Raw genomic sequence first — 26,684 nt, 5'->3', positions numbered from 1 at the left:
CAAGAGAACAGAGAAAGAAAGAGAGCGAGAGAAAGACAAGTGAAAGAGAGGAGAAAGAGCGTGAGACTTTCGATGCCTAGTGTATTAATCCACTTCTACATAATGAATGAGAAGTAAAGTAAGCAGCATAGTAGCAGTACTATAACAGTATACAGTAGGTCTGTGCATGGGTCTCACCTTGCACATCCCGTAGTCTGTCAGCTTGATGTGTCCCTCGTGATCCAAGAGAACGTTGTCCAGTTTCAAATCTCGGTAGAGGATTCCCTTTTCATGCAGGAAATTCAGAGCGATACAAATTTCAGCAGCATAGAATCTGAAAGAAAATAAGATTAATTCAGACATGCTTATCCTCGAGAGTATCCAGAGAGTTCCCAGCCCCCAGACTTCGTGACACAGTTTGTCCAACTTACATTTCCATTCTGAACTTCGCACAACGTAGAAAACATCCTGAAGCCAACATACAGTATATGGTATTATGTATCTTATATGGGAAGGAGTTTCAGGAAGGAGTTTCAGGAAGGAGTTTTTAATGAATAGGTGATTTCTGTTCAATATTTACATTCTCCGCCTCACAATTGGCATAGCGAGACATGGTGGGCTAAATGCTTGTGATTTCTCTATCTCTGGTGTGCTTTCCTGAAAAACACAATAATGCCTATCATATTAGGACGCTAATAGGGCCTATTCATCCTCAGAATAAATGGATACGTTTATAGGGTAGAGGAAATGGCAGAGAGCCATGTTTGAGGGTTGATTGAGGGTTCTATCCGTATGCTGTTGAAGTATCAGAGGATGTTGTTGAGGATGTTGTTTGTTTACCTTGCGTGTTCTTCTGGTAGTTTCCGTTGCCGTTGCATATGAAACATCAGATCCCCTCCGTTGACGTACTCGATCACGAGAAATAACCTACAATCAGAAGAAAAGGGAGAGGAGAAGACATTCGTAAACAATCAGTCTTGGAGAGTGTTTGGAGTTTGAATGCAGCCTGAGTGGCCCTCTTACCAAGATTGCCATTTTCCAAAACAATAGCTAGTATTATCATTGGCCAACTGAAGGCTGCATGTCAAATGTAATGCCCATTATCTGGCTAAATACGATTTTAAAGTTCTTCGTTAAAAAAACATTGATTTACCTTGGTGAACTTTTGTGACAAAAGACTGCCTCTAAAAATGTATGTTTGGTTTCACTTTAAGTCATGGTTCACAGTTCATAGTCTTACGGTAAAGGCTCTCATAGCCTACCTCTAATTGACTACAACTGTACATTTCTTTCCTTACAATGAGAAGTCTGTCATTGAATGTGTCACTTTTCACAGAAGCCACAGCTCCGTAGTTTCTTACTTCACATAATGAACAGAGGTCTAACGATGAGCGATTCAGTTGCCTAGTTCCAAGGCCAGTGGAACGATTGCAGAGAAATTGATTCATTTCACCTTTATTTAGCCTGGGTATTAGTCATTCAGAATACATTCTCTATGTAAAAGCAACATGTTGCAACTGAGTGTCTCTGAGAGTGTCTGTCTGCCTCTTACCGGCTCTCTGTCTGAAAGCAGGAGTGAAGGCCCACTAAGAACGGATTGGTAGACGCCTGCTCAAACACATGTTTCTCTGTCTGCACCCAGTCAATGTCCTGTAAGGGAAACAGGGAGGGAGAAAGAGAGATGGAAAGAGAGAGAGAGAGAGAGAGAGAGAGAGAGAGAGAGATGGAGAGAGATGGAAAGACAACATATTAGCAACCATTTTGTCTTATCCATAATCATCCTAGACGAGCTGCAGACAAACAAACAGACCAAGATGCATGATGCCATGTATGACAGTCTTTGTAAATATACTGTAACATCACAACACAAAGCAGCCATTTTCTTTCTCATTGCATGGTACAATACAAGAAGGTTCTCTTATCTAAGCCACTTTATTCAACCCAATGGATTTCTACTCTATTGGTATTAACCCTTTAGATTAGACTACCTTTAATAAACAAGGAAAGACTGAGTAAATTGACTAGTAAATTGATCCAAGTTAGATCACAACATAGGTAGGAGTCACCCTACTGACGACCTAAACTGTCTTCTTTCCGATAAAAATAGGCATAACACTTAAGTAATGGAACATAGACATACAGTCAGGTCGATAAGTATTGGAATCCTTGATAAAGATGAGCAAAAAAGACTGTATAAAATAAACAATACAAATACTGAGCTATATTGTATGCTCCAAAAATGTGGAAAATTATATTGTTTTATAATAATACTAATAATTATTTAAAAAATGGGGGTCAAGATTATTGGCAACCCTGTTTCAAATACTCTAGCACCCTCCCCTTGCGAGGATAACGACAGTGAGCATTTTTCTAAAATGTTTTATGAGAACACGTTGGGAGGAGTCTTACACCATTCCTCCATACAGAATCTTTCCAGATCCTTGATATCCTTTGTCTGCACTTATGGACTGCCCTCTTCAATTCAAACACAGGTTTTCAATGGGGTTCAAGTCCGAGGAATGAGATAGTCATTGCAAAATGTTGATTTTGAGGTCAATTAACCATTTCTTTGTGGATTTTGATTTGTGCTTGGGGTTATTGTCTTGCTAGAAGATCCACTTGTGGCCAAGTGTCAGCATCCTAGCAGAGAAAATTAATTATAGACCTGACTGTACACAGAAAATATGGGATAAATAAGTATCCCAAAGACACACAAATTAAGAAATATACATGTTTCCGTGTGTACATAGTACATCATTAATTTGTAGTTATTACTAAATAGTACTACTGGACTATGATCTAATGCAGAGGGAAAACCAAGGGGCACAATCACAAATAGGAGCACTAGTTATGTTTTCTCTTCCTCTGACAAATGAAGGACTAAAAATAAGCAAATTTCTGAAACACATAAACCTGAAACACTGAAACACTGCATTTAAAAGAAACAATTTCCAATCCCATGACGACCACCTAGATGTAACATGTAAAATGAGGAGCTACACTCTAAGCTTCACAAACAACTCAGTAACCTGTTGTAGTGTAGACTAAGTCAATACCCTATGCACAATAAATATTTCTCTCACACAAACACACACATCTTTACAAAAAGCTTTAGAAATCAGAGCACTTTCATTTCCGAGCCCAAGCCAGAGTTGACAGACAGTGAGCAGATTACAGAGCGAGGATTGCGAGGAATCACGGAGGAAGACAAACATCTCTTGCTTTTTCCAGGCCGTGAACTTATACTCCTTCTGACTAAAGTCTTTGGGTGGGTGGGTCTCTGCACCCTCTATCCATCTCTATGGCTTTATGCCTGTTGTTTACAAACCGCCCATCTACTCATAGAAGTAGACAACGAAATAATTCACTAATTTAAAACGGAGATAGCCCTCAGTGGTTCTGGCATTGTCACAGAAGCGATCAATAGCAATCGTTGATCAGAGGTGCGCCCTCTATCCGTCTCTATGGATCAATGGCAACGATAAGAGGTGTGCCCTCTAGGTTATATATCTATGGGAATAGCAACCTGTCTGGCTTTGGCTGGGCGGCCATTTTTCTGCTTATTTCTAAAAGCTGGGCTATAGCTACCCTGGCTGGTAGCCTTGGCTGCCCTGAGAGGGACAGAGACAGGATGCCAAGCTGAGGGGCTGACTAGGCTAAACCGAGGCTAAAATCCCCTTCAGTTCGTCATCAGACCTCAAAGTGACCCCTTTTAGCATGTAAACACACCCCTTTGTCATTCTGTCTCTCATCCCCTGAAATGGACTTCTGGGTATAGTTTTGTTTGGCTAGGCATGGTGTTGTGCTGTAGTATTGCAAGTGGTGAATTAGGAAGAGTGTTGCTGTGGCCAGAGAGCTGATCAGAGTTCAGTTTTGAAGCTTTTAACCTTTGGATAGATAGCTGATCCTAGATCTTGAAGGCAACTTGTGCTTCAGATTAGCATAGTGAATCCTATGATTATCACAACTTTGTACAGTAGCTAAGAAGAATGTATTTATTTAATTAAAGTAATGGACAATTAATAATGGCTGTCCAACTCTCCTCTTCCATTCCGTGTTCTCTCACAATACATATGAATTCAATCTTTATCTTACGCATAACATCACAAATTCCTATTGGTCAATTCGACTTCATTAGTAGTAATAGAGGCATAAGTCTTTAGTAGTCTCTTTCTGCTGTGGTCTTTCTGCTGACACCAGTGATGTCAGGCTTTCCTACATGAATGAATAATTAACCACATACTGTATATGCATGAATGCATTTATACAGTTATAGAATCTATAATATATGGCGTGATCCCCACTAAAAACATTGGGAGAGATCTATAAAGAGAGATCTATCAAGCACTGAATGGCCCGTCCTATGTAAGATAAGACATTAAAGGGGCAATCCGGGATTCAAAAAACAACAAAGCATTTACCCCGCCACTTGTTTTGGTAAACAGCTGATGGAGGGAGTGGGAGAAATGTAACCACTTTAAAAGTCAAAATATAGATGTATAATCCCGGATTGCCCCTTTAACAGTATGTTGAGTGGCAATAGAAGGAATGGTCCTTTCCACGTGGGTCATTTGTGGCAATGTTGTTGTGTCCATCTCTTAGTTGTCCATTGAAATGTGAAGGGCTCGGAGCTCAAATAGCTAATTACAAATGATTACATTACTATCATCAGAGGACAATCAATCCAAAATGTATATTCTGTCATTCATCTGGTATGTGCTAGGTGTAATAGTAATACCATAGCTCCACCTAGTGGTGGAAACTATAACATCTCTCAATTACTCTCTTCTCTACCCTTCTTTCTCTCTTCCTCACCCTCCTTTTTTATCTTCCCTCTCTACTCCTTACTTATCCCCCCCCCCCTCATTTCGTCTCCCCCTCTCTATCCTTTCATACCGCACCATTTCAGGCACCATTTCCTCCTTACTTTTTTCTTTCCTTTTCCGCCCCCTGAGATCCTCTTGTCTTCCTATTTCACCCTGCACTTCCATTGACTCATCCCACCTCATTCAAAAAATCTGGATACTTTTTATTCTATAACCATTTGAAAGGGGGAGGTGCCTCTTGCACGTGCTCTTTTAGTTTGCTTTTCAAACTGTCATCATATTGTTTTGTATTTTCTTGTGTGCAAATAAAAACATTTTTTAAAGTACTTTTTTCCCTCAATGCTCTACAGATCCTCCTCTTTTCATCTCTCCTCCTCGCTTTTCCTCCTCTCCCCGTTTCTCTCTCCCCTCCCCCCTCTTTCCCTCCCCTCTTTTCCTCCATCCCCCTCTCCTCCTTCCTTCTCTCTCACCCTCTCCTCGTCCTCCCTCTCACCTCTTCGTCGTGAACCAGTTCCTTCTTGACCACCTTCATGGCGTATATCTGTTCGTTCTTCTTGAGTCGCACCAGCAGCACCTTGGCGTAGCTGCCACGGCCGATCACCCGGATCAGGTCGAAGTCCCCCAAGCCCAGCGCCAGCCCCTGGGAGATCTTGATACCGTCGATCCCATCCACCACTGCTTTGATATCCTGTAATGGAGGTTTGGATGGCAGAGAAACATTATGAAAGAGACATACAGTGAGCTCAAAAGTATTGGGCCAGTGACAGTTTTGTTGTTGTTTTGGCTCTGTACTCCAGCACTTTGGATTTGAGAACACGCTGGGAGGAGTCTTACACCATTCCTCCATACAGAATCTTTCCAGATCCTTGATATCCTTAGTCTGCTCCTATGGACTGCCCTCTTCAATTCAAACCACTGGTTTTCAATGGGATTCAAGTCCGAAGACTGAGATGACCATTGATTACGGATAATCCTGAATAATCTTGAATAATAGACGTATAAATATCATAAAGAATGCTTGGGGGTATGATATTTGTGAGTTTGCAATTTTCTCACTCATCATTATTCAAGATTCATTCAGGACTATCCGTAATCATGGTAGCATCCACATTAATGTAGCAGTTTTTTAGAAACATTATATTCTTATTTACAATAAAAGTGACTCCAAAATGAAACAATACATTATTTACCATTCATTTCTATTGGGCACAAAATAATCTGAAACACTACCAAAACAAACAGCAAATGCATCCAACAAGTTTGTAGAGTTATCATTCCGTGCTAGGAATATGGGACCAAATACTTAACTTTTTACTACTTTAATAAACATAAGTGGATTTGTCCCGATACTTTTGGTCCCCTAAAATGGGGGGACTATGTACAAAAAGTGCTGTAATTTCTAAACTGTTTCATATGGATGGAAATACCCTCAAATTAAAGCTGACAGTCTGCACTTTAACTTCATAGTCATTGTCTAATTTCAAATCCAAAGTGCTGGAGTACAGAGCCAAAACAACAAAAATGTGTCACTGTCCCAATACTTGTGGCGCTCACTGTAGATACCAGCACACTGTTGAATGCTCCTGCAGTTTATTTAGTGTAGCGTTTCGACCCAAAGGTTTTCGTCAGGCTTGAGGAAAGCGTTATGGTCATAGATGGAGATAGATAGAGCTAGTGTCATGCACATGTTGATACGATAAGCATATTTATTATAAGAATGCATTATTTACTGTGTCTGAATAAACTCACCTCTGAGTCCTCTTCGACTTTGTCCATCTTGCAATTGTGTGGTAGGAAAGGGACTGAAGAGAAGAGAGAAATAACTTGTTACCTAAGCTGTAATGCAGTCCTACCTAGTGAGGACTGAGGATTAAAAACCTTAGAGATCTCTATAGTCTACAGTCATTTCCATTAAATAGGGTGTTCCACAAGAATCCATGGCTCTATCTCGAATCGTCTTTCCACGACTCCTTCCAACCTATCTCCTCGCCTTGTCAACCGTATTGGAGAAGAAGGTCCAAGATCATTTTGAGAAGTACCTCGTCCAAGGGACCTCTCACCTTCTCATCCAATGGGTTTTGAGAATGAGGCAAAGAGAAAGGACGCGAGGAATCAAGGAAATGCAATTGAGATTCTCCTATTGACTCTTTCTCAATTAATCTTTCCTTGATTCCTTGCATCATCTCAAGGGAGCATTGTGGGACGTGTAGTTCACCCCCTGTTCAGAGTTCAGAGTTGCAGCTCTTTCCTGTCTCTGCCCAAATATTATTATTATTGTACCAGTGGAGGCTCCTCAGAGGAGGAAGGGAGGACCATCCTCCTCGTTGAATTTCATAAAAATAAAAATAGTAAAACATTAAAAAAGTTATCCTTTTTAGATAACTATCCTAAATATAATCACATGTCACCAAATAATTGATTAAAACACACTATTTTGTAATGAAGGTCTACAGTAGCCTCAACAGCACTCTGTAGGGTAGCGCCATGGTGTAGCCAGAGGACAGCTAGCTTCCGTCCTCCTCTGGGTACATTGACTTCAATACAAAACCTAGGAAGGTTATGGTTCTCACCCCCTTCCATAGACTTACACAGTAATTATGACAACTTCCGGAGGACGTCCTCCAACCTATCAGAGCTCTTGCAGTATGAACTGACATGTTGTCCACCCAACCAAAGGATCAGAGAATATATCTGGGTCATTCTACAGATTCGGTGACATTTCAGTATTGTCAGTGTCCCAAGATGTACTAGTGTTATAACTTGTCAGAACATTTATCAAACTACACTTAAATTACAACATTTCAAAGTTTTACATGTTTTTAATATGGAGTAGAGAATATGATTTTAAACAGAGATGAATTTCAATACTTATATGTTTGCTTTTCTTAGGAGTATTAAGAATTTCGCCTGTCCCTATTGACCATCATGCAAATGGCGTGACTCATTTTGAGTACACAGTGTTAAATAATAATGCTTTTTTTTTGTTAAATTAATTGTATATGCCCCCTTATTATGCATAATCCATTTTCTCAGCATAAGACATTTTATTTTCTGAGAAATTCAGGCTTTTACCCCTGTCCTTGTATTTCTTTCAACCCCGTAACACAATTAAATAATGGTTTGATCCTGTGGACATCATTTATGAGGAAGTGACATCATACAAGTCTTCAGAGAAGCCTGGTGTGACAAGTGGTAAGCTGCTCTCTCACTTTTTATAAATATTTCATGTTTTTTAAGCACATATGGGCTTTGTCAATCTCAGGTATTCAACTCTGTTGGGGGGGGGGGGGGAATTCATAGTTAAGATTTTACCAAGAATTGTTTTTATAGCTATGAAGTATAACAATGTATTTTGTTGAATAAGGCCATGTGGCACACTGCTAGCTGCTAGCATCCCGAATTAGCAACAGATTAGCACAAAATCTTCAACCCTGTCACATTCAACCCCATCACATTTTTCAATGTTACGGGGTTGAATGGCTGTTACAGGGTTGAATAGCTGTTAAATCTTAGCAATATTTAATGTATATTGCTTAATACCAATCATATTTTCTTGTTGAATGTTTGTTGTTTACGGTTTTACAGTATCAACTAAAAGTACGAGGAATTTTTGAAAATAATAACTTAAAAAAAGTGACAATTAATTTGTTCTCTCTCCTATATACATTGACATATTTAGGAGTATTATCTGCAAGTTCATGTTCATTTTACTACATAGTGATTAAAAGGATACAATATTTAGTCTTGAAGAGTAAGCAGGTCATTGACTTGACCTTGACCTACAATTTCAGATTCAACAATGGAAAAAACAGCAGCAGAAAGGAAACACACATAGAGAGGAAGGTGAGGGACATCCGGGCGCCGGTGGTCAGGTAATTCTCCTGGACATGGGAAGGGAGCACCAGATGGTGTTGGTGCAACCCTAAAAAGAACCGCAGACAGGCTGATAAGTCAAGGATGTGACATCCCAAATGCTCATACTCTGTACAGGGTCTTAGAGGAGAACAACACTGCCATCAAGCTTTACTTCATTGAAGACGAGGCCATCGAGAAAGCCGTCCAAGGTATGCCAGCCAATTTGCCAGTAGTTCCATCCACAATGCGGATCCACCAAGTTGTTTGTGTGGCTGCAAGGCAAATTGCCTACCGTGATGTAAGCTGTATGTGCACAGTCCACAACAAGAAACTGGAATGCCAGTGTTTCAATACACAACATTTCACATTTACCCCTAAAGTTACATCAGTCGTGTCACAGAGGGAGGTTGATTGGGCAAATCCAGACATATGCAGGAAATGGTGCGTGGCCAAATATGATGACGATTTCTATCCCGGAATAATTCTAGCCACAGATGAATCCCATGTGCAGGTCAAATGCATGTGCTGTGCTGGACCAAATAGGTACTTCTGGCCACTTCTTGATGATATCCTGTGGTATCCATTTGAGGACATCTTGGAACACATTGATCCCCCTAAACCGGTGACTTCTAGGCACATGGAAATACAGAAGGAAGTGTGGGCTAGGCTCTCTCAGTAAAAATGGTGAACAAACTGTAGGCTTACCTATAGGTTATTAATGTTAAGATGTTTGCTTAATGTTCAAACATTCAAACAACACAGACATTCCTGCCATTACTCTGGATATTTCTATGAAATCAATGAAAATGTTGTAACTGTTGTTAGTTTATTAATGTGTTTTAATCTGTCTAGATTTCATCTTGATTGTTTAAACTTTAAAAGCTATGTTGACAGTAGTTTAAAATGTTAAAAAATGGCAACATGTGACCTATATAGGTTATCAATGTTAAGATGTTTGCTCAATGTTCAAACAGACTCCTGCCATTATCAGATGGATATTTTTATGAAATCAATGAAATGTTGTTACTGTTATTAGTTCATTAATGTGTTTTACTCTGTCTAGCTTTCATCTAGATTCTTTAGATTTTAAAAGCTATGTTGACAGTAGGTTTAAAAATGTTTAAAATGTTTAAAAAATGGCAACATGTTAGTGATCTCAAAAGATAAAACATATGACACGTGATGCTTTTCACTCAACCCTGTTACATGATCTTCAACCCTGTTGCGGTGCATTCATCCCTGTTACGAGATTATTTTTTTTACATTTTTGTATTAAATACACAAAATATAACATCAATAGTGTTTTTATTGTGTGTATTAAATCAGGGTAAATAAGGCTATTATTTAGCAGCATTCTTGCACATTTCTTGCGAAAATGTGGAGTTAGATTAGAAATTTCTTCATCGTAAACTGGAAAGGATGGTGCTGGTCAGTTTTTCTTGATTTTCTCTTTAATTACAATATGCCATTATTTACAAGGGACATCTAAACTGTGAGATTATGCCAGAAGCTGATCTCAAGCTTATTGGAAAAATGAATAGTTGAATAACAAAATGACTGTGACGGGGTTGAATTAAATTGGGACTTGTTTGAGAAAATAATACAGAATAATAACTTAATACTCTATATTGAGATGGGAAAAGGTATTTTCTATCAAGTACACACATTACTTTGTCACATCAAATAAAAAAAAGCTTAAGATTTTAATGTTCATTGTTTCATCCTCCTCAATCACAAAAGGCACCGAATCTGTAGAATGACCCATCTAGTACTGAAAGCATAAGCTACAGCTAGCTAGCACTGCAGTGCATAACATATGGTGAGTAGTTGACTCAAAGAGAGAGAAAGACAATAGTTGAACAGTTTTGAACAAATACATTTCTTCCAAAATGAAGGAGAAGCAAGAGAGAGAGAGAGAGATTGTAATTTTTTTTTCACTTTCTTAGCTAGCAAATGCTTAGCTAGTTTAGCTTACTCAAAACACCCTGCTCAAACAGAGGGATGCTATGTTAGCTAGCTGGATATGACTATCCAACACAACACCGGAACTCTTCCAAGTCAAGGTAAGAATTTGGTTTGACTAATTTATTGCCACTGGGGCCCGCCACTGTAACTTTACTGCATGACTGTAGCGGGTTTACTAACGCATTAGTTCTATTTGCTATGTTAACTATGACGTTACTTTAGCTAATATGGTGACAATGATAGGCTATGTGTAGCAGTTATGATATGGTTTGGCTTGGAAAGGTTTTTTCCGCCTGGTCACATACAGCTGATGTGTTGTGCATTGAAGTCCACAAGCAAAGGGACAAGGTGAGAGGAGAGCGCATAGATGCGAGAACGAATACAACGTGGCTACTATGAAAGTATACTGTGTTTACGCTTGATCAGGGGTGTATTCATTCCGCCAATTCTGTTGAAAAATTTTTCTTAAACAGAAGCAAACGGAACAAAGCGGGATGAACAAACCTGGATTTGTCCAATAGAAACTCTTGTTTGCAACTGTTGGACTAATGATTACACCCTATATCAGCTAGATGCAGGCAAGAGTGTGCAAGGCGGTATATAATGTGTCACTGTCTATCCATGTGTCACTGTCTGTCACCTCAAGATGTTCTCTCTACCTGTGTGCACCTACATTGTAAACTTTCATTCATAGGCTAGGTCATAGCAACCTCATGATGGGTATAGGGAACATTTGAGCATCATGTAGTAGCCTAAACCTATCGCTGTTACATTGAACTGGGTGAATGGAATATGAATGACAGTCATCCAATATGCTGTAATAGAATTAAGGCCTGCTCATGAAAAAACGAATATGTGCTTAAATGGCACTGACCGCCACTGTGTTGTACTATACTGTACTGGACTATATTGTACTTTACAACCTACTGTCTAGTCTGCTGCTGGATGAGAGGGATTATTATTATGAGTGACCACCTACTGGGTGTTCAACTTTCACACTAACCCTCATAGAGAACCACTGCACACAAACAAGTGAAGGCCCTGTGCACAGCAGTGCATCTTGTTCAAGGTGCTGCTTCTGGCAGAAACAACTGGGTGTAAAAATCGCACACTTTAAAAATTGCGCTGTGCAGAATAGCACATACAAACAGAACTTCCTGTCCAGTCTATAAACAACAATGGCATACTGATTCAAACATGCTCTCTCGCTGTGTGGGAGAAAGTTCCAATCTGGTTATTGGTTTTCATTGAATAGTGCCTTTAAAGCATTTGAAGTATTCAGTGTCTCATGGTAGGAGTGCTGATCTAGGTTCAGTTTTGCCCTTTCATAATGAATAAGAAAGATCAGCACTCCTACTCTGAGAAGCTTTTTGGCATACAGGCCCAGACCTAGACCCACTGCATCAAGACCATGAGACCAAGGCTGCATTTATGTGGTCTTGAGTTGTCTCAAGACTAAGACCACAAGATATCTTACTTGTCTACTTCACATTTTAAAGGTTGAGTAAGTAAGAATTTTGTTCACAAATGTACCAAAATGTGTATTATATGTAAATAGTTTATGATTAGTGAATGCCATAATGTAGTTATTTGGTTAGATACTTCTCCCTATTAGCTGAAATCTTATGTTTTCAAAGCCATTTTAGCTGTCGCGCTAGCTGTTCTGTCTGAACCGATTCACAAATCATGGGAATTTGTTGCGTAATCCAGACGTTGACTCCCTCCGAGGCATGTGTTGCTAGGCAACCCCCCTGCACTTGCTGGCGTAGGCCTGCTCCCTCCATGGCTAAAGCCAGTGTGAGAAACATGCTAACAAACGTTTGTGCTATGAAACTAAATAAATACTGCACTCTGACCCACAAAACTGTAAGCAAGGAAAGTGAACTTTAAAACGTGATGTAGTTTTATTGGAATTTGCAGCGGTTGTTGGTAAGAAATGAATCTGCTAGCTTCTGACATGACGTACTGCATCTTTAAGTCTATATTGAAAAAATATATATAATTTGTTTTATAGGAACTTACTTCCATCTGTATCCTCTGTGTCTTCAGGGAGGAGGTCCACCTCTTCACTCTTCTCATCTAAAGGGGGCTCCTGTGATGGCATGACTGGATCCTGCCAAGAGAAGCCACACATGGTTTTGAGGCTGCCAAAGAGTATCAAACAAATCATGACTAGATCCTTGGAAACACTGGGAAGAAGGGTATTTATTTTAAGAGGTGTACCACGTTGATAAACATCTTAGGCACATAGATGTATCTTTTCAACAAAAGACCACAGAAGTTGAGAAGTCTGGATATGTCTCGCAAACAAAGCACTTATAACTAATTTTATGTGGTTCTAACCATGAAGATCACCTCGCTATCTAATCAACAGGGAAATCCCAGGTGCCATTTCAAATAGGATCAAAATGTTTGTGGATAGAGCATCGTCAGATTAAATGAAAGGAAACAGCAGCATAGAGATCTACTAGACTGGACATTGGTTGACTATTGCCCTGGGTTTTCGGCACCGGGTTTGCTTTAGTCTAAATGCCAAATGGGCTGATAGCAAGGACCCCTTTGATTCTGTATGTTAGCCGTCTGTCACTAGAGATCAATCTCATGATGTCTCAGTATACTGTACACTACAGTATGCGTGCATCCCAAATGGCACCCTATTCCCTATATAGTGCACTACTTTTGAACAGGGCCCAGCTCGGGTCAAAAGTAGTGCATTACATAGGGAATAGGGTGCCATTTTAGATGCAGCCTATATCTAAAGATAGTGGATGTGAAACTCGCCCGTAGCATGTTAGCTGGAGTATATTGAGAACTTAAGCAAACTGTTTCTCATGAAAGGACAGACCAGTCTTGCTCTGTTGACAAAGGTGGTTGGCTTTGAGTTATATATGTGTCGTGCAAAAGGGTTAATTGCTAGTTTGATTCACGCTCGGGCAGAACAGAATTCACTCTGTTACAAATATACACCAGTACTTCAAATAGTAATGTTTAATTTAGATTTGTGCATAATTCCCCATTTTATTATTGAATGTATTGACTATCTATCTTGTTATTTTACTAGAAAGTTGAATAATTCAAATGCAAAACTTAGTTTCACCCTAAAGCAGTTCACCCCATTCATTCAGACATTCACTGAAGTTTGTGAAGTGTCTATGTAGTGCTTATGAAGACTGTGAATGCTCTATAAATCCCTTATAAGCACACCATTATGCCGTTTGCACTGCCGTTTGTAAAGTGTCTATGTAGTGCTTATGAAGGCTTCATGAATAATATGTCATTCCATGCTTTAACATGACGGATTGGGCAGAGTACTGATCAATCCGTCATGAGATTCTATATCTATGGTACTCACCATATGCCTTTGGCAGGTCAGAGGGACAAGTGTGTGACAGCGCTTATGGACCAGTAGTTTGCAGTTGATACACTTGTATCCCTGCCTCCCCAGCCCCCATATCCTTTCACTGCAGTGGCCACAGTACGCTTTCTGTTGGGGACAGACAGAGACAATTGGGAGACAGGGATTGTTACACTAACTATCAGTCTGAGGTCATGACAATGGGTTGACACTATCGCAGTCATTGATCAAGAATCAATGGACAACAGGCAAGGCAGACACGTGAAGGAGATAATGATAGATGCAGGGTGGTGGAGTTAGGCCTATACGGCATCTTACATCAACTGGGAGCATGTTTGTCTTCCCTTTAACTAACCGACAAAGCAATCTAATACATTAACACATTTTGTTACCATTGGCTTTACATTTCACAGGTATACAGTGGGGAAAAAAAGTATTTAGTCAGCCACCAATTGTGCAAGTTCTCCCACTTAAAAAGATGAGAGAGGCCTGTAATTTTCATCATAGGTACACGTCAACTATGACAGACGAACTGAGATTTTTTTTCTCCAGAAATCACATTGTAGGATTTTTTATGAATTTATTTGCAAATTATGGTGGAAAATAAGTATTTGGTCAATAACAAAAGTTTCTCAATACTTTGTTATATACCCTTTGTTGGCAATGACACAGGTCAAACGTTTTCTGTAAGTCTTCACAAGGTTTTCACACACTGTTGCTGGTATTTTGGCCCATTCCTCCATGCAGATCTCCTCTAGAGCAGTGATGTTTTGGGGCTGTCGCTGGGCAACACAGACTTTCAACTCCCTCCAACGATTTTGGGTTGAGGGTTGAGATCTGGAGACTGGCTAGGCCACTCCAGGACCTTGAAATGCTTCTTACGAAGCCACTCCTTCGTTGCCCGGGCGGTGTGTTTGGGATCATTGTCATGCTGAAAGACCCAGCCACGTTTCATCTTCAATGCCCTTGCTGATGGAAGGAGGTTTTCACTCAAAATCTCACGATACATGCTCCCATTCATTCTTTCCTTTACACGGATCAGTCGTCCTGGTCCCTTTGCAGAAAAACAGCCCCAAAGCATGATGTTTCCACCCCCATGCTTCACAGTAGGTATGGTGTTCTTTGGATGCAACTCAGCATTCTTTGTCCTCCAAACACGACGAGTTGAGTTTTTACCAAAAAAGTTATATTTTGGTTTCATCTGACCATATGACATTCTCCCAATCCTCTTCTGGATCATCCAAATGCACTCTAGCAAACTTCAGACGGGCCTGGACATGTACTGGCTTAAGCAGGGGGACACGTCTGGCACTGCAGGATTTGAGTCCCTGGCGGCGTAGTGTGTTACTGATGGTAGGCTTTGTTACTTTGGTCCCAGCTCTCTGCAGGTCATTCACTAGGTCCCCCCGTGTGGTTCTGGGATTTTTGCTCACCGTTCTTGTGATCATTTTGACCCCACGGGGTGAGATCTTGCGTGGAGCCCCAGATCGAGGGAGATTATCAGTGGTCTTGTATGTCTTCCATTTCCTAATAATTGCTCCCACAGTTGATTTCTTCAAACCAAGCTGCTTAACTATTGCAGATTCAGTCTTCCCAGCCTGGTGCAGGTCTACAATTTTGTTTCTGGTGTCCTTTGACAGCTCTTTGGTCTTGGCCATAGTGGAGTTTGGAGTGTGACTGTTTGAGGTTGTGGACAGGTGTCTTTTATACTGATAACAAGTTCAAACAGGTGCCATTAATACAGGTAACGAGTGGAGGACAGAGGAGCCTCTTAAAGAAGAAGTTACAGGTCTGTGAGAGCCAGAAATCTTGCTTGTTTGTAGGTGACCAAATACTTATTTTCCACCATAATTTGCAAATAAATTCATAAAAAATCCTACAATGTGATTTTCTGGAGAAAAAAAATCTCAATTTGTCTGTCATAGTTGACGTGTACCTATGATGAAAATTACAGGCCTCTCTCATCTTTTTAAGTGGGAGAACTTGCACAATTGGTGGCTGACTAAATACTTTTTTTCCCCACTGTATATGCCATTTAACAGCCGCTTTTAGTTAGTGTAACTCAGACTGATAGTTAGTGTAACAATCCCTGTCTCCCAATTTTATCCAAAGCGACTTAGTGTGTGCATACATTTTCTTATGGGTGCCCCAGTGGGAATCGAACCCACACTGTTTTGTCTGGCCCAGAGGCTATTAAGCTTATAACATCTGTCATCCAGTTCACATCAGAACCTGGACACTTGCCTGTGGTAGACGTTATGTCTACCACAGGCATATTGACAAACACATTGGGAGCCAGTTGTTTACTAACAGTCTGAGAAGAGCGGCACCACAGTGCAATGAGTTCTGAAGTTAAAAGCGTCGTTGCCATGGAAACGCAATGCAGAGGAACTTCAAAGCTTAGCTACCCGTACCCCACCACTCCCCAGCCCAAACTGACTCAATAGAGAGACAGAAAGAGAGAGAGAGAGAGATTGAGGCAGAGACAGCGTTTGAGCGGGAGAAAGAGAGTGGCAGAGGTTTGGGCGAATCATAAATAAATCAAGACAAAATCAGTTTTCCCTCTCCGCTCAGCGCAGACAAGGGAGTAATTAAGGCGCTTGTTGTGAGGTGAGAAACTTTGAAAACAGACTTTCCACGCTCCCCGTCAAGACTTTGGGGAGCGCATTTCAATAGCAGAGGATACACGAGGGGCCATAACATATTCCCTTTGTCCTTTAAAAGAGCCACAAGATGTTCAGAGTCTTCTTTTACTCACTAGCTGTGTTCGATGTTCCAAAGACACTAACAAAAGGTAGATTAGGAAGGAGGAAATACTGAGGGACTAAAAACGTAAGATGTTAGGCCTACAAAACAAACATATTTGGTCTTCTTGACTAGAAACGTGCTTAATTTGGACAGTTGTGATTTACCACAATTTAGGAGTCACTTAATGCAGTCTTTTTAATTTACAATTTTAAATCATCTCTTTATGTCTAATAAATCACTGTGTGTTTATTTTTTATAAATTATTTCCCTGAGCCTCCTTGGGTCACTGAAATGCTCAGTCAGACTGTACTGGTGTGGGGATACAAATTTCAAACATTTACATATAGCCATGATTGGCTGATAAGAATAATCTAGAGCCCACCCCCTTACCACTTCAACAACAACAAAGGCACATGGTATTCAACCTGTCAGCTGGAGCTGGACCCTGAAAGCAAGAACTTCCACAAGTGAGTAGGCTACTTTATTTTGTCATCAAAACAAAAGGCATGCATAATGCATGCTTAATTTTCTATATCATTGTTATTATGTTTTCAATAGGTCAACAGAAGATGCAGGACCAGAACAGCCTGTTTGCATGGTGGACCATCCTAGCCTATACCCTGTCTGCCGTCTATTCATTGCAGAATGCCATGATTATCTACAGGGCAGACTATATGGTATAATCTTTAGGATCATCTCAAAGTTTATTTCATCATTTTACAAAATAGACTTTGATGATACTGGATTTATAACTTATTTAAAAATGTCTAATGAGAAGACACTCTTGAATGACACATTTCTGAATGTTTTCTGCCGTTGAAAGTGAATAAAGAAACCAGACTGCAATGAAAGGTTGTCTTTCTTCATAAATTATTTTGTCAGTTATTACATAACATAATAAACAGATCGTAAACAAGGTTCTGATGAAAGTCTAAATCACGGCATGTAAGTGTCTTTTCAACTTATTGTTTTGCATGTGCTCAAGCTCTGGAAGGTGTTCCTGTGAGAGGAAAACAGATCATGGTGAAAGTAAGAGTGTGTTTACTAAACATAATCAGATAGCAGGTATAGAGCAGCAACAAAGTAGTCATTGATGGTATGAATTACAAAAAAGGAGTGGTTTTATTGACATTGTCATCACCAGCTTTCTCGAACACTGACATTACTATACACAACTATAATCTCATCCGTGACAGGAAAGGTGGAAGACAGTATTGCACACACCCAATTACACTTAGCTTCCCAACAATAACTTGTTTGGCGGAATCTGTTGTGATATGTGATGGTTGGGGTGAAAATCTACTGGGGAATATATCTCCAGGAGAATGGTTAGTGACCACTGCCCCTACACACACTACAAATGTGTCTTCAAATAGTCATACCGTCAATCACAGATAGACTCATAGCCCCTACCCATTGACAATTCGGTTATAAGGTCTAAAATAACTAATATATATAACTTTTGTGCCCATAGCAGAACAATCTTGGGTCTATATTTTACTAATGCTCAGTACATGTAGTGGCTAAACCATGCCCTTTGACAGACTTTGTAGAATTTGTCAATGGACAGGGGCTACTCGTCTATCTGTGATTGGCTGTATTACCAATAGAAGAAATTGGTATTCATTACAGGTATCTGGCCTATAAGAGCTTTGTCAGTTGGGGCTGGGACTATCTGGGCCATAGGAACAGAGTGGTGCTACAGCCTGCGTAGTCCTTTGCATCCACCAGGAGTTCCAAGATGCCAAGGGAACACATCCTGGATGGGTTTGGGAGCTTGTCTGCAGAAAGAAATGAACAGACAAACAAAATATGAGCTGCAATACATCTGAACTACTTTCATATCCATACCATAATTTGCTAGATTAAAACGGAATATTCACTGCCCTCTTACACTTTACCCTATGATAATAGAATGTGGTGACATAAAAATAGTTATTGGTAAGTGGTAACCCAATCAGCAGCCAACATTAACTTTTTTATTTGGGGCTATGACAGTCTGTTATTATAAATCAGTATGACAGTACTTTGACAGTATTTCATTCTGAAGGAAGTATGGTTTGAAGTGACTGAAATGATTCAGAAAGGTATTGGGAAGTGATAAGAAGATCACCAGGCAATAATTGTGTATGATCTTCTGTGTAGAAAATAACAATTGCTTTCGATAATAATAATATGCCATTTAGCAGACGCTTTTATCCAAAGCGACTTACAGTCATGCGTGCATAATTTTTTTTTGTTTGTGTATGGGTGGTCCCGGGGATCGAACCCACTACCTTGGCGTTACAAGCGCCGTGCTCTACCAGCTGAGCTACAGAGGACCACAAAGTGTAGTGGTGCTTTTCCCCCCAGTCTGATTATGCCTGGTCCTGTCTGCTCTAATGAGCCCTGAACAGCTTGTGAGCAGCTCGTGTTCCTGAGAATCTTAGCTTTCAGGAATGGGGTCATAATACAGTAGCTCCAACCGTTCAAAAGTTAGAGCCACATTTACAGGAGAAAAACAGAAAGCACTCTGTTTATCACAACCGCATTCTATGAACTGTTCTATGAACTTAGAGGCACATTTTTATTTTATTCAGAGCTTGTCTCGTGAACCCATTTTCAAATCAGGCGAACCCTTTGGGGAACGCAGCGGGGAAGTCAGGTTGCCTCACACAATGTAAACTGTAAAACGTCCAGCCTACACTTTCCGTGGGGATCCAGTTAGCAAAGTAGCTAGGTAGCTTCGACCCCAATATATTGATGTGACATACATTTACTTAGGTACCTATACATAATAAAGCAATGTCAGAATTGCAGAAAGCTCAATGTCACGTCAGAATCCTAGCTAATTGCCATCGAAGTTAGATAACTAGCTACCTACAAGCTAACTTTAGCTAGCTGAATCACAGACATAGGAGAAAAGTGTAGCTGGCTATGCGAGAACGTTGTTTACATTGTGGGAGGCAATGTCTGCCTACTAGGCCCTAGGGCAGCGTTTCCCCTTTACAATTCTGACATTACGTTTTATGTAGCTAGCTACAGGTACATATGTAAATATAAATGTCAGGTCAGTAACTAGCAGCAGCGCCACAATATCATGTCCTTTACTTTTAATAATAATAGTTAGCTAGAATAATAACTAGAGACTTACTTCTTGAAAGGTTACTGCTGGTTGCCGCCTGCCACGGCCGGATGCAAGATGTATGGGACAGAAACTTCATGGAGATTGTGGGGATCTAGATGTGATGACTAGCTTAGAAAGAATGCATTAATGATTAAACATAAAAGGTTTGTACTGTACTGATATAAATTGTTTCACATAACAAGCTGTGATTCATGTGAGGAATGTTAGGGAGTAGGGTGAGACAGACTTGTATTTCTCACAGACACATACACACTGCCTCTTTGTTAAACCATCATACTCAAGGACATGTGTACTGCAAAAAGGTGCTGACTCTACAGGGTGTGATGATAACAACTTATGCCTGGCAACAGTGTGCAACGGTAAAGCGCCAAGGGGCTGGGACAGCCTGTGCGCCAACGATTGGCTGAGTAAGTCTAAACCACGCTCAGTCTCTACTCTGATTGGCCAGCAGGGAGCGGGAACTATCTCTGTCAGAGTATTTGAAGAAGAACTCAGAACAATGGATCAGTTCTCTGAGTGCCCTGCGTGGTATTCCAGTGGACCCGTATATACGAACATCATATTTACCATTGAAGTGTTTTACATTAATTAAAATACTAGTCTATTTTAGAAGACGTGTATTGACCTCTTTTGTTCCTAATACCAGATTTGAATTGACGCAACTTAACAAGATTGAAAGCTGCAAATCCACTGGCTAGTGTAACTGTAGCTAGCTACCTTGTGGAAGTGTGCAGTGCATATGCCAAATCAGACGAAGTGATTGTTCTGATGGAAGACAGTGCAAATAAACAATTACATTTATATTTACATCATTTAGCAGACGCTCTTATCCAGAGCGACTTACAAATTGGTGCATTCAACTCAATTACTGCTTTGCAGCGATCTACTGCTCAATCTCTTGTTTTTGGCCGTGCATAACTACCTACATACCTATCCTGTTTATGTCAACATGAGGAGTACCAATTTGACCGGGCGGGACCAGCAGCAGTAGGAGGAGATATGCAGGCCGCCGGGTGTCGTAATGCGGCAGGCCAAAAAACACCAACCCACCTGAACAGACTGAAATTCCAGGATTTATTTTTCAAACAGCTCTTACACAAACAGGCATCATCATTTTCACCATTTTAGAGTGTTATTTCGACCTCAAAGTGTGCAAATACACATTTTGAACTGCACTGGGACTTTAAAGCACTTACTGTTAGGTAAGGAGGGAATCAGTGAGTGAATCAGTTCCTAAAAGCCTGGAGTTTAAATCATCCTCTCCACACAGTTCAGGACTTGGCCTTCTCTCAGCCAGCATGCTGAAACATATACCCCAAGTGGTCACTACTACTACTACTCTCGTCTGTTCTTCCCTGATGGGACAGTAAATTATCCCAGCAAGTATCTAGGGGGGGGGGGGGGTGGGATAGGGTGCCATTTGGGATGCACCTCCTGTATGAGCCAGCTCACTGTCAGCTCCAAAATGGTTAATACCTTTCTTCCCACTGGCTGGCCTTTGCTGGGCCATAATGCTGCTAAGCGCTAGGAGAGCACTAGGGAAGCAATGTGGAACGAGCCCTATTTAAAGTGCATTAGCTCGGCATGCGGTTGGCCCTGAGTCATAGTGGTGAAATCAACCTCACAGAGACAAATTCCCCACTGCTCTGTTAGATAACAGACATTATATAGCCATCCCAGTCTGGGATATTTACATGGGATATTCAGTTGTGTTTTGCTCATGTTCACACATAAAAGGTTGCTAACAATGAAACAAAAATCTACTTTGTGCTATTGACCGCAACAAGTGGACACCCCTTCTGTAAGTCAGCTGCGTTCTATATCCGCAGCGTGCTAAAGAAGCTACAAACTAGACAGTAGCTCCAGTCAGTCATCTCCCTAATGGAGCGCTAGCTCATAGCTGAGAACTCTAATGGCAGGAATACAACATTCTGATACATTACCTGCACCACAGCTACTAAAGGCACCCCATTAGGCATTCACAAAGCATATTTCTCCTGTACACAGAGGGAAGAGATGGAGATGGGGGAGGAGGGGGGGGGGGGTAAGATGGAAATGGAGAGAGAGAGAGAAGAGAGGGACAGCAAGGGAGAGGGATAAAGAGAGGGATGGGTGGTGTGAGGGATTGAGAGAGGGAGGGAGAGAGAGCAGTTGAGAGAGGGAGGGATGAAGAGAGATGGGAAAAGAATAGGGTGGAGAGGAGAAACCTGACCTACTTCTGCTAGATGACTTGTTTATACTGTATATAGGAGCGGGATGATAGAGGGATGATAGAGTGAAGGAGGGATGATAGAGGGATGATAGAGTGAAGGAGGGATGATAGAGGGATGATAGAGTGAAGGAGGGATGATAGAGGGATGATAGAGTGGAGGGATGGTGAGAGGCATGTAGAGGAGAGACGTTGGAGAAAGACTGCACCAACCAAGACTTACTGTAAAACCATGTGCCGTGGCGACGATCGTGCACATAGTGGCACAGCTATCAACCTTAGACAAGCAATTTGGGTAGCCAACATTTGATGTAGCCACAATAACATGGCTGACAAATTATTGTACATAGAGGAAATACAGGACAGATTATAGAAGTTTATAAAAATAGAACGTCTTCCAAAACTACACCAGTCTAATGTCTAAGCAAATAACCATGGCTCCAACATAACATTCAGTCTCTTCCAGTGCATCAGCGAGGGAGATGGGCTGCCTAATGGAGGTCTATTGGAATGAGGAGCCTACAGTACAGTGCTGAGTTGGCAGATCAGAGCTCTCAGTCTGGTCTAGACGTCCACCAGTAGACAACAGCACCCAAGGGAGACGTTATTACCCCCTTAGCACTGTTATTAACCCCCGTCTATCCTGTATTTTGGTAATATCTTCAAGCACACCAGCCCTGCCCCTGACTCCCGTTTCCTTTTAGATGCAATAGGCACTTAAGGGCCTGCCTGTAACAACATTACCCTCCTAGGGTCGTCTTCAAGCCAGATTGGACACTAACACTGGCAGTGAATTAAAGCATTACAGCTAGATTGCCACAACATGCAGACAGATACACTTTCGGTCTCTAACCTTAAACTAACTGTCCAGTGAAAATCTCTCTTTTAAAAGTTAATATTCGGTTAACTCATACCAAAATAATGTTGTTGACTCATCTTATACTCATATTTGTGGCCAAAGCATAAATTGGAGAAAAAACACAGAGAAAACCCACCTCAAACTTCTATCTCAAGCAGACAGCTTCAGAAATACTTGCTATTTCCTCATAGAGGATGATGGCCAATCAGCGGTCTACTCGCATGAATATTTTTTATGACCGGTATACACCCACACCATTCTGTTGTTGGGGTACGCCCACACTATTCCAACACAGAAAAGCTGCTTTTTAACATACTTAATTACCATTTTCTGGAAGGAAAACTATTTGACTCATATTATAATTATTTATTGGTCATATTTCATAGAAATCTGGAAACACTGGACAGTTACTTTAAGCAAGTGGGGGGATTGACTGGAGGGGTAGTTGGGGGGAAATGTGGGCCAAAACAAGGCAACCCGTTAAATAGGCCACCATCAGCAGCCATCTTGAATAATGCATATCCAGACAGCTGCAGCTGTGGCAGTGACTTGATTATCAGTCATGTATTATTGAACCACTACATGTTTGTGAATGAATGAACTGTACTAGCTGTACTACTCTGTACAGTAGTAGTAGTAGTAGAGGATTGTTAACACTTTCACGCCTTCTTTCAAAAATACCAACAAGGTCTGTTCTCATCAAATTCTTAAGTGACTGTTTTATTAAATGGATAGTTCACCCAAATTACTAAATCACATTTTAGTTTCCTTGCCCTGAAAGCAGGTTTTGGTCAAGGAGAACAGCAATCCATGCTTTGGTTTTGTTTACCTGGCTGCTGTCACCAAATGCTAACTTTAGCATCTTTGTCCAAAAACCAAGTCAATATCACCAATATATATATATTTTTAATCATCTTCAATGGTAGCGTTAAACAGGTTGAGAATCATTACACTATTAACAAACCTACCAATGGCTGTGCAAATTATCTCTAAACTGGAAGTGAAGTGCTAGAGGGGGAACTGCATGTGTCGGGGAGGCAGAATGTGACACTACTACTCACCCTGTTAAAGCGCTTGGCCTGGAAGAGGTGTCCGTTGACTCGGTAGAGCTTCCTCCATCTTCTGGCCCCGCGGCGGTAGATCGATTCTAGGAGAGAGAGGAAACGGTTGTACAGTAGCTGCATGGCAGGGAGCGAGAGAGGGATGGAGAGGTGGAGAGAGGGATGGAGAAGGTAGAGGTGGATGGAGCAGTGCAAAGTCCTCCAAAATCACACAGGGGCGAGTGAGTAGTCATACAAAGAGAGACACGCATGCTCACACACATTCTCTCAGTGCTTCCCTCCCTCCCTCCCTTTCTCTCCATCCTACCCTCCCTCTCTCCCACACAATCTCTCCCCCCGCCGTCCTCTGTTGAACCTTCTCAACCTTCCTTCCTTCCTTCCTTCCTTCCTTCCTTCCTTCCTTCCTTCCTTCCTTCCTTCCTTCCTCCCTCCCTCCCTTCCATCCTCCCTCTCTCTCCTTCGTCCCTCTGTACCTCCATTTCATTCTGTCCCTCCTCTCTCCCTTGAGGTCCTGGTCTTATTAATTTCTCAGTAATGTCTTGAATCCTGATGGGAATGTAAAGGTGCAGGCTGCTATTTATACCTTCTGAGCTGTCTATTAATACACTGTATAATACTGCATAATAAACAACACTGTATCAACAGACTTAGCACAAGGATTTAGCACTATGTAGCAAACGTCTCAGAGTAGGAGTGCTGATCTATGATCAGTTTAGATTTTTAGATCATAATGAATGAGATTAGACGGACAAAGGGGACCTGACCAGCACTTCTACTCTGACATGCTTTGTGAATATGGACCCAATGTGTTTTATCAAGGATCCTAATGATAGGTGAACTATTTTTATTTCCAAAACGAAATACACCTGCCAGATTATTATCAGAGATATATATACAAAACATAATATAAGACTAAGTGGTATTTGTTCCGCATAATATTATTAATAGATCCAAGTATTGTACTAAAAAGGAAATTCATAGATAGAGTGAATCATGCTCATTTCTTCAATCTCCTTAAACAAATATCAGGCAAATTAATGAAATAATATGCTTCACAGAAATATGATAAATCTTAAAATATCAATATCAAATGCAAATATTTTTGCTCATTGACAACCATGAGATGATAAGCTGATTAAAACGCATATAAATAGATATGATCAAATATTTTATGAAATGCAATGTTCTGTACTGTCGGTACAACTCAACAACAGTTCACTAAACTGCCGAGCTGAGGAGAATAGCTAATTCAGCTATAAATTATGATGATAATGATGTCAGACGTAATGATGATGTCAAATATGATTCACTGTGACACTCATTTCCAGCAACAGGATGTTGTTACATGAAATTGACAGTTTGCATGTGTTGACAGTTTCCCTGAAGTCATATCCCAGCATGAGTTGAATTGGGTATACTAATCTGTTTGGGGGAATCATACTAATACGGGTGTTGAACAAGCACACTCTTTCTTTCTCTCCCTCTCACACACTTCCTCTGGGCTCTCTCCTCCCTCTCACTCACACATGAACAAGCGCTCTCTCTCTCGCTCTCTCTCTCTCTCTCTCACACACACACACACACAACACGCTTTCTCCCTCCCTCCCTCCCTCCCTCCCTCCCTCCCACACACACACACAAAAAAAGCACACTTTCTCCCTCTCTCCCTCCCTCCCTCCCTCTCTCTACTCGTCTAGTCTCACCATGCATCCTTACTGGTTCACTGGTCTGGTGGATGGGTGCGGCAGAAAGCATCCTCCGCTCCCTTTGCCTCTGTTGCCATGGCAACCCCAACCTCGCCATATGCCAGCTGTGGTTAGCGTACCATGTCTACGAATAAAAAGTCAATCTGAGAGCAAAATAGCCCTAAAACAACTCATATGCCTACATAATACTAAATTGTAATTATTTTTGCACTATGGCCTATTTATCGCCTTACCTCCATAACTTACTACATTTGCACACACTGTATATAGATTTTCTATTGTGTTTTTTGACTACATTTTTTTTGTTTATCCCATACGTAACTCTGTGTTGTTGTTTTTATTGCACTGCTTTGCTTTATCTTGGCCAGGTCGCAGTTGTAAATGAGAACTTGTTCTCAACTGGCTTATCTGGTTAAATAAAGGTGAAATATATATATTTTTTAAATGACATCATGAGCTGTGGTTGCCAAACTGTGAGATTTGGATGCCTTATACAGTGGGGGAAAAAAGTATTTAGTCAGCCACCAATTGTGCAAGTTCTCCCACTTAAAAAGATGAGAGAGGCCTGTAATTTTCATCATAGGTACACGTTAACTATGACAGACAAATTGAGAAAAGAAAATCCAGAAAATCACATTGTAGGATTTTTTATGAATTTATTTGCAAATTATGGTGGAAAATAAGTATTTGGTCACCTACAAACAAGCAAGATTTCTGGCTCTCACAGACCTGTAACTTCTTCTTTAAGAGGCTCCTCTGTCCTCCACTCGTTACCTATATTAATGGCACCTGTTTGAACTTGTTATCAGTATAAAATACACATGTCCACAACCTCAAACAGTCACACTCCAAACTCCACTATGGCCAAGACCAAAGAGCTGCCAAAGGACACCAGAAACAAAATTGTAGACCTGCACCAGGCTGGGAAGACTGAATCTGCAATAGGTAAGCAGCTTGGTTTGAAGAAATCAACTGTGGGAGCAATTATTAGGAA

The 26,684-nt window shown here is 40.8% G+C and overlaps 1 protein-coding gene across 1 annotated transcript in view; it reads right to left on the bottom strand.

Annotated features, from left to right (window-relative positions):
* LOC311149680 (protein kinase C zeta type-like) overlaps positions 1–26,684 on the bottom strand; it is a gene marked incomplete at its 3' end in the record, with an annotated part of 143,083 nt that overhangs the window by 37,542 nt on the left and 78,857 nt on the right. Inside the window, exons 5-12 of the mRNA XM_084186883.1 lie at positions 23,985–24,070; positions 13,978–14,109; positions 12,648–12,738; positions 6,555–6,607; positions 5,299–5,493; positions 1,532–1,629; positions 820–906; positions 178–313 (exon numbers count right to left, since the gene is read on the bottom strand). Of these exons, the coding sequence (XP_084043009.1) occupies positions 178–313; positions 820–906; positions 1,532–1,629; positions 5,299–5,493; positions 6,555–6,607; positions 12,648–12,738; positions 13,978–14,109; positions 23,985–24,070 (878 nt within the window). The remainder of the gene's footprint in view (positions 1–177; positions 314–819; positions 907–1,531; positions 1,630–5,298; positions 5,494–6,554; positions 6,608–12,647; positions 12,739–13,977; positions 14,110–23,984; positions 24,071–26,684) is intronic.

Source organism: Coregonus lavaretus (genome assembly GCF_964263955.1).
Source record: "Coregonus lavaretus genome assembly, chromosome: 22".
NCBI lineage: Eukaryota > Metazoa > Chordata > Actinopteri > Salmoniformes > Salmonidae > Coregonus > Coregonus lavaretus.
This window is presented reverse-complemented; position numbering and strand designations above follow the sequence as displayed.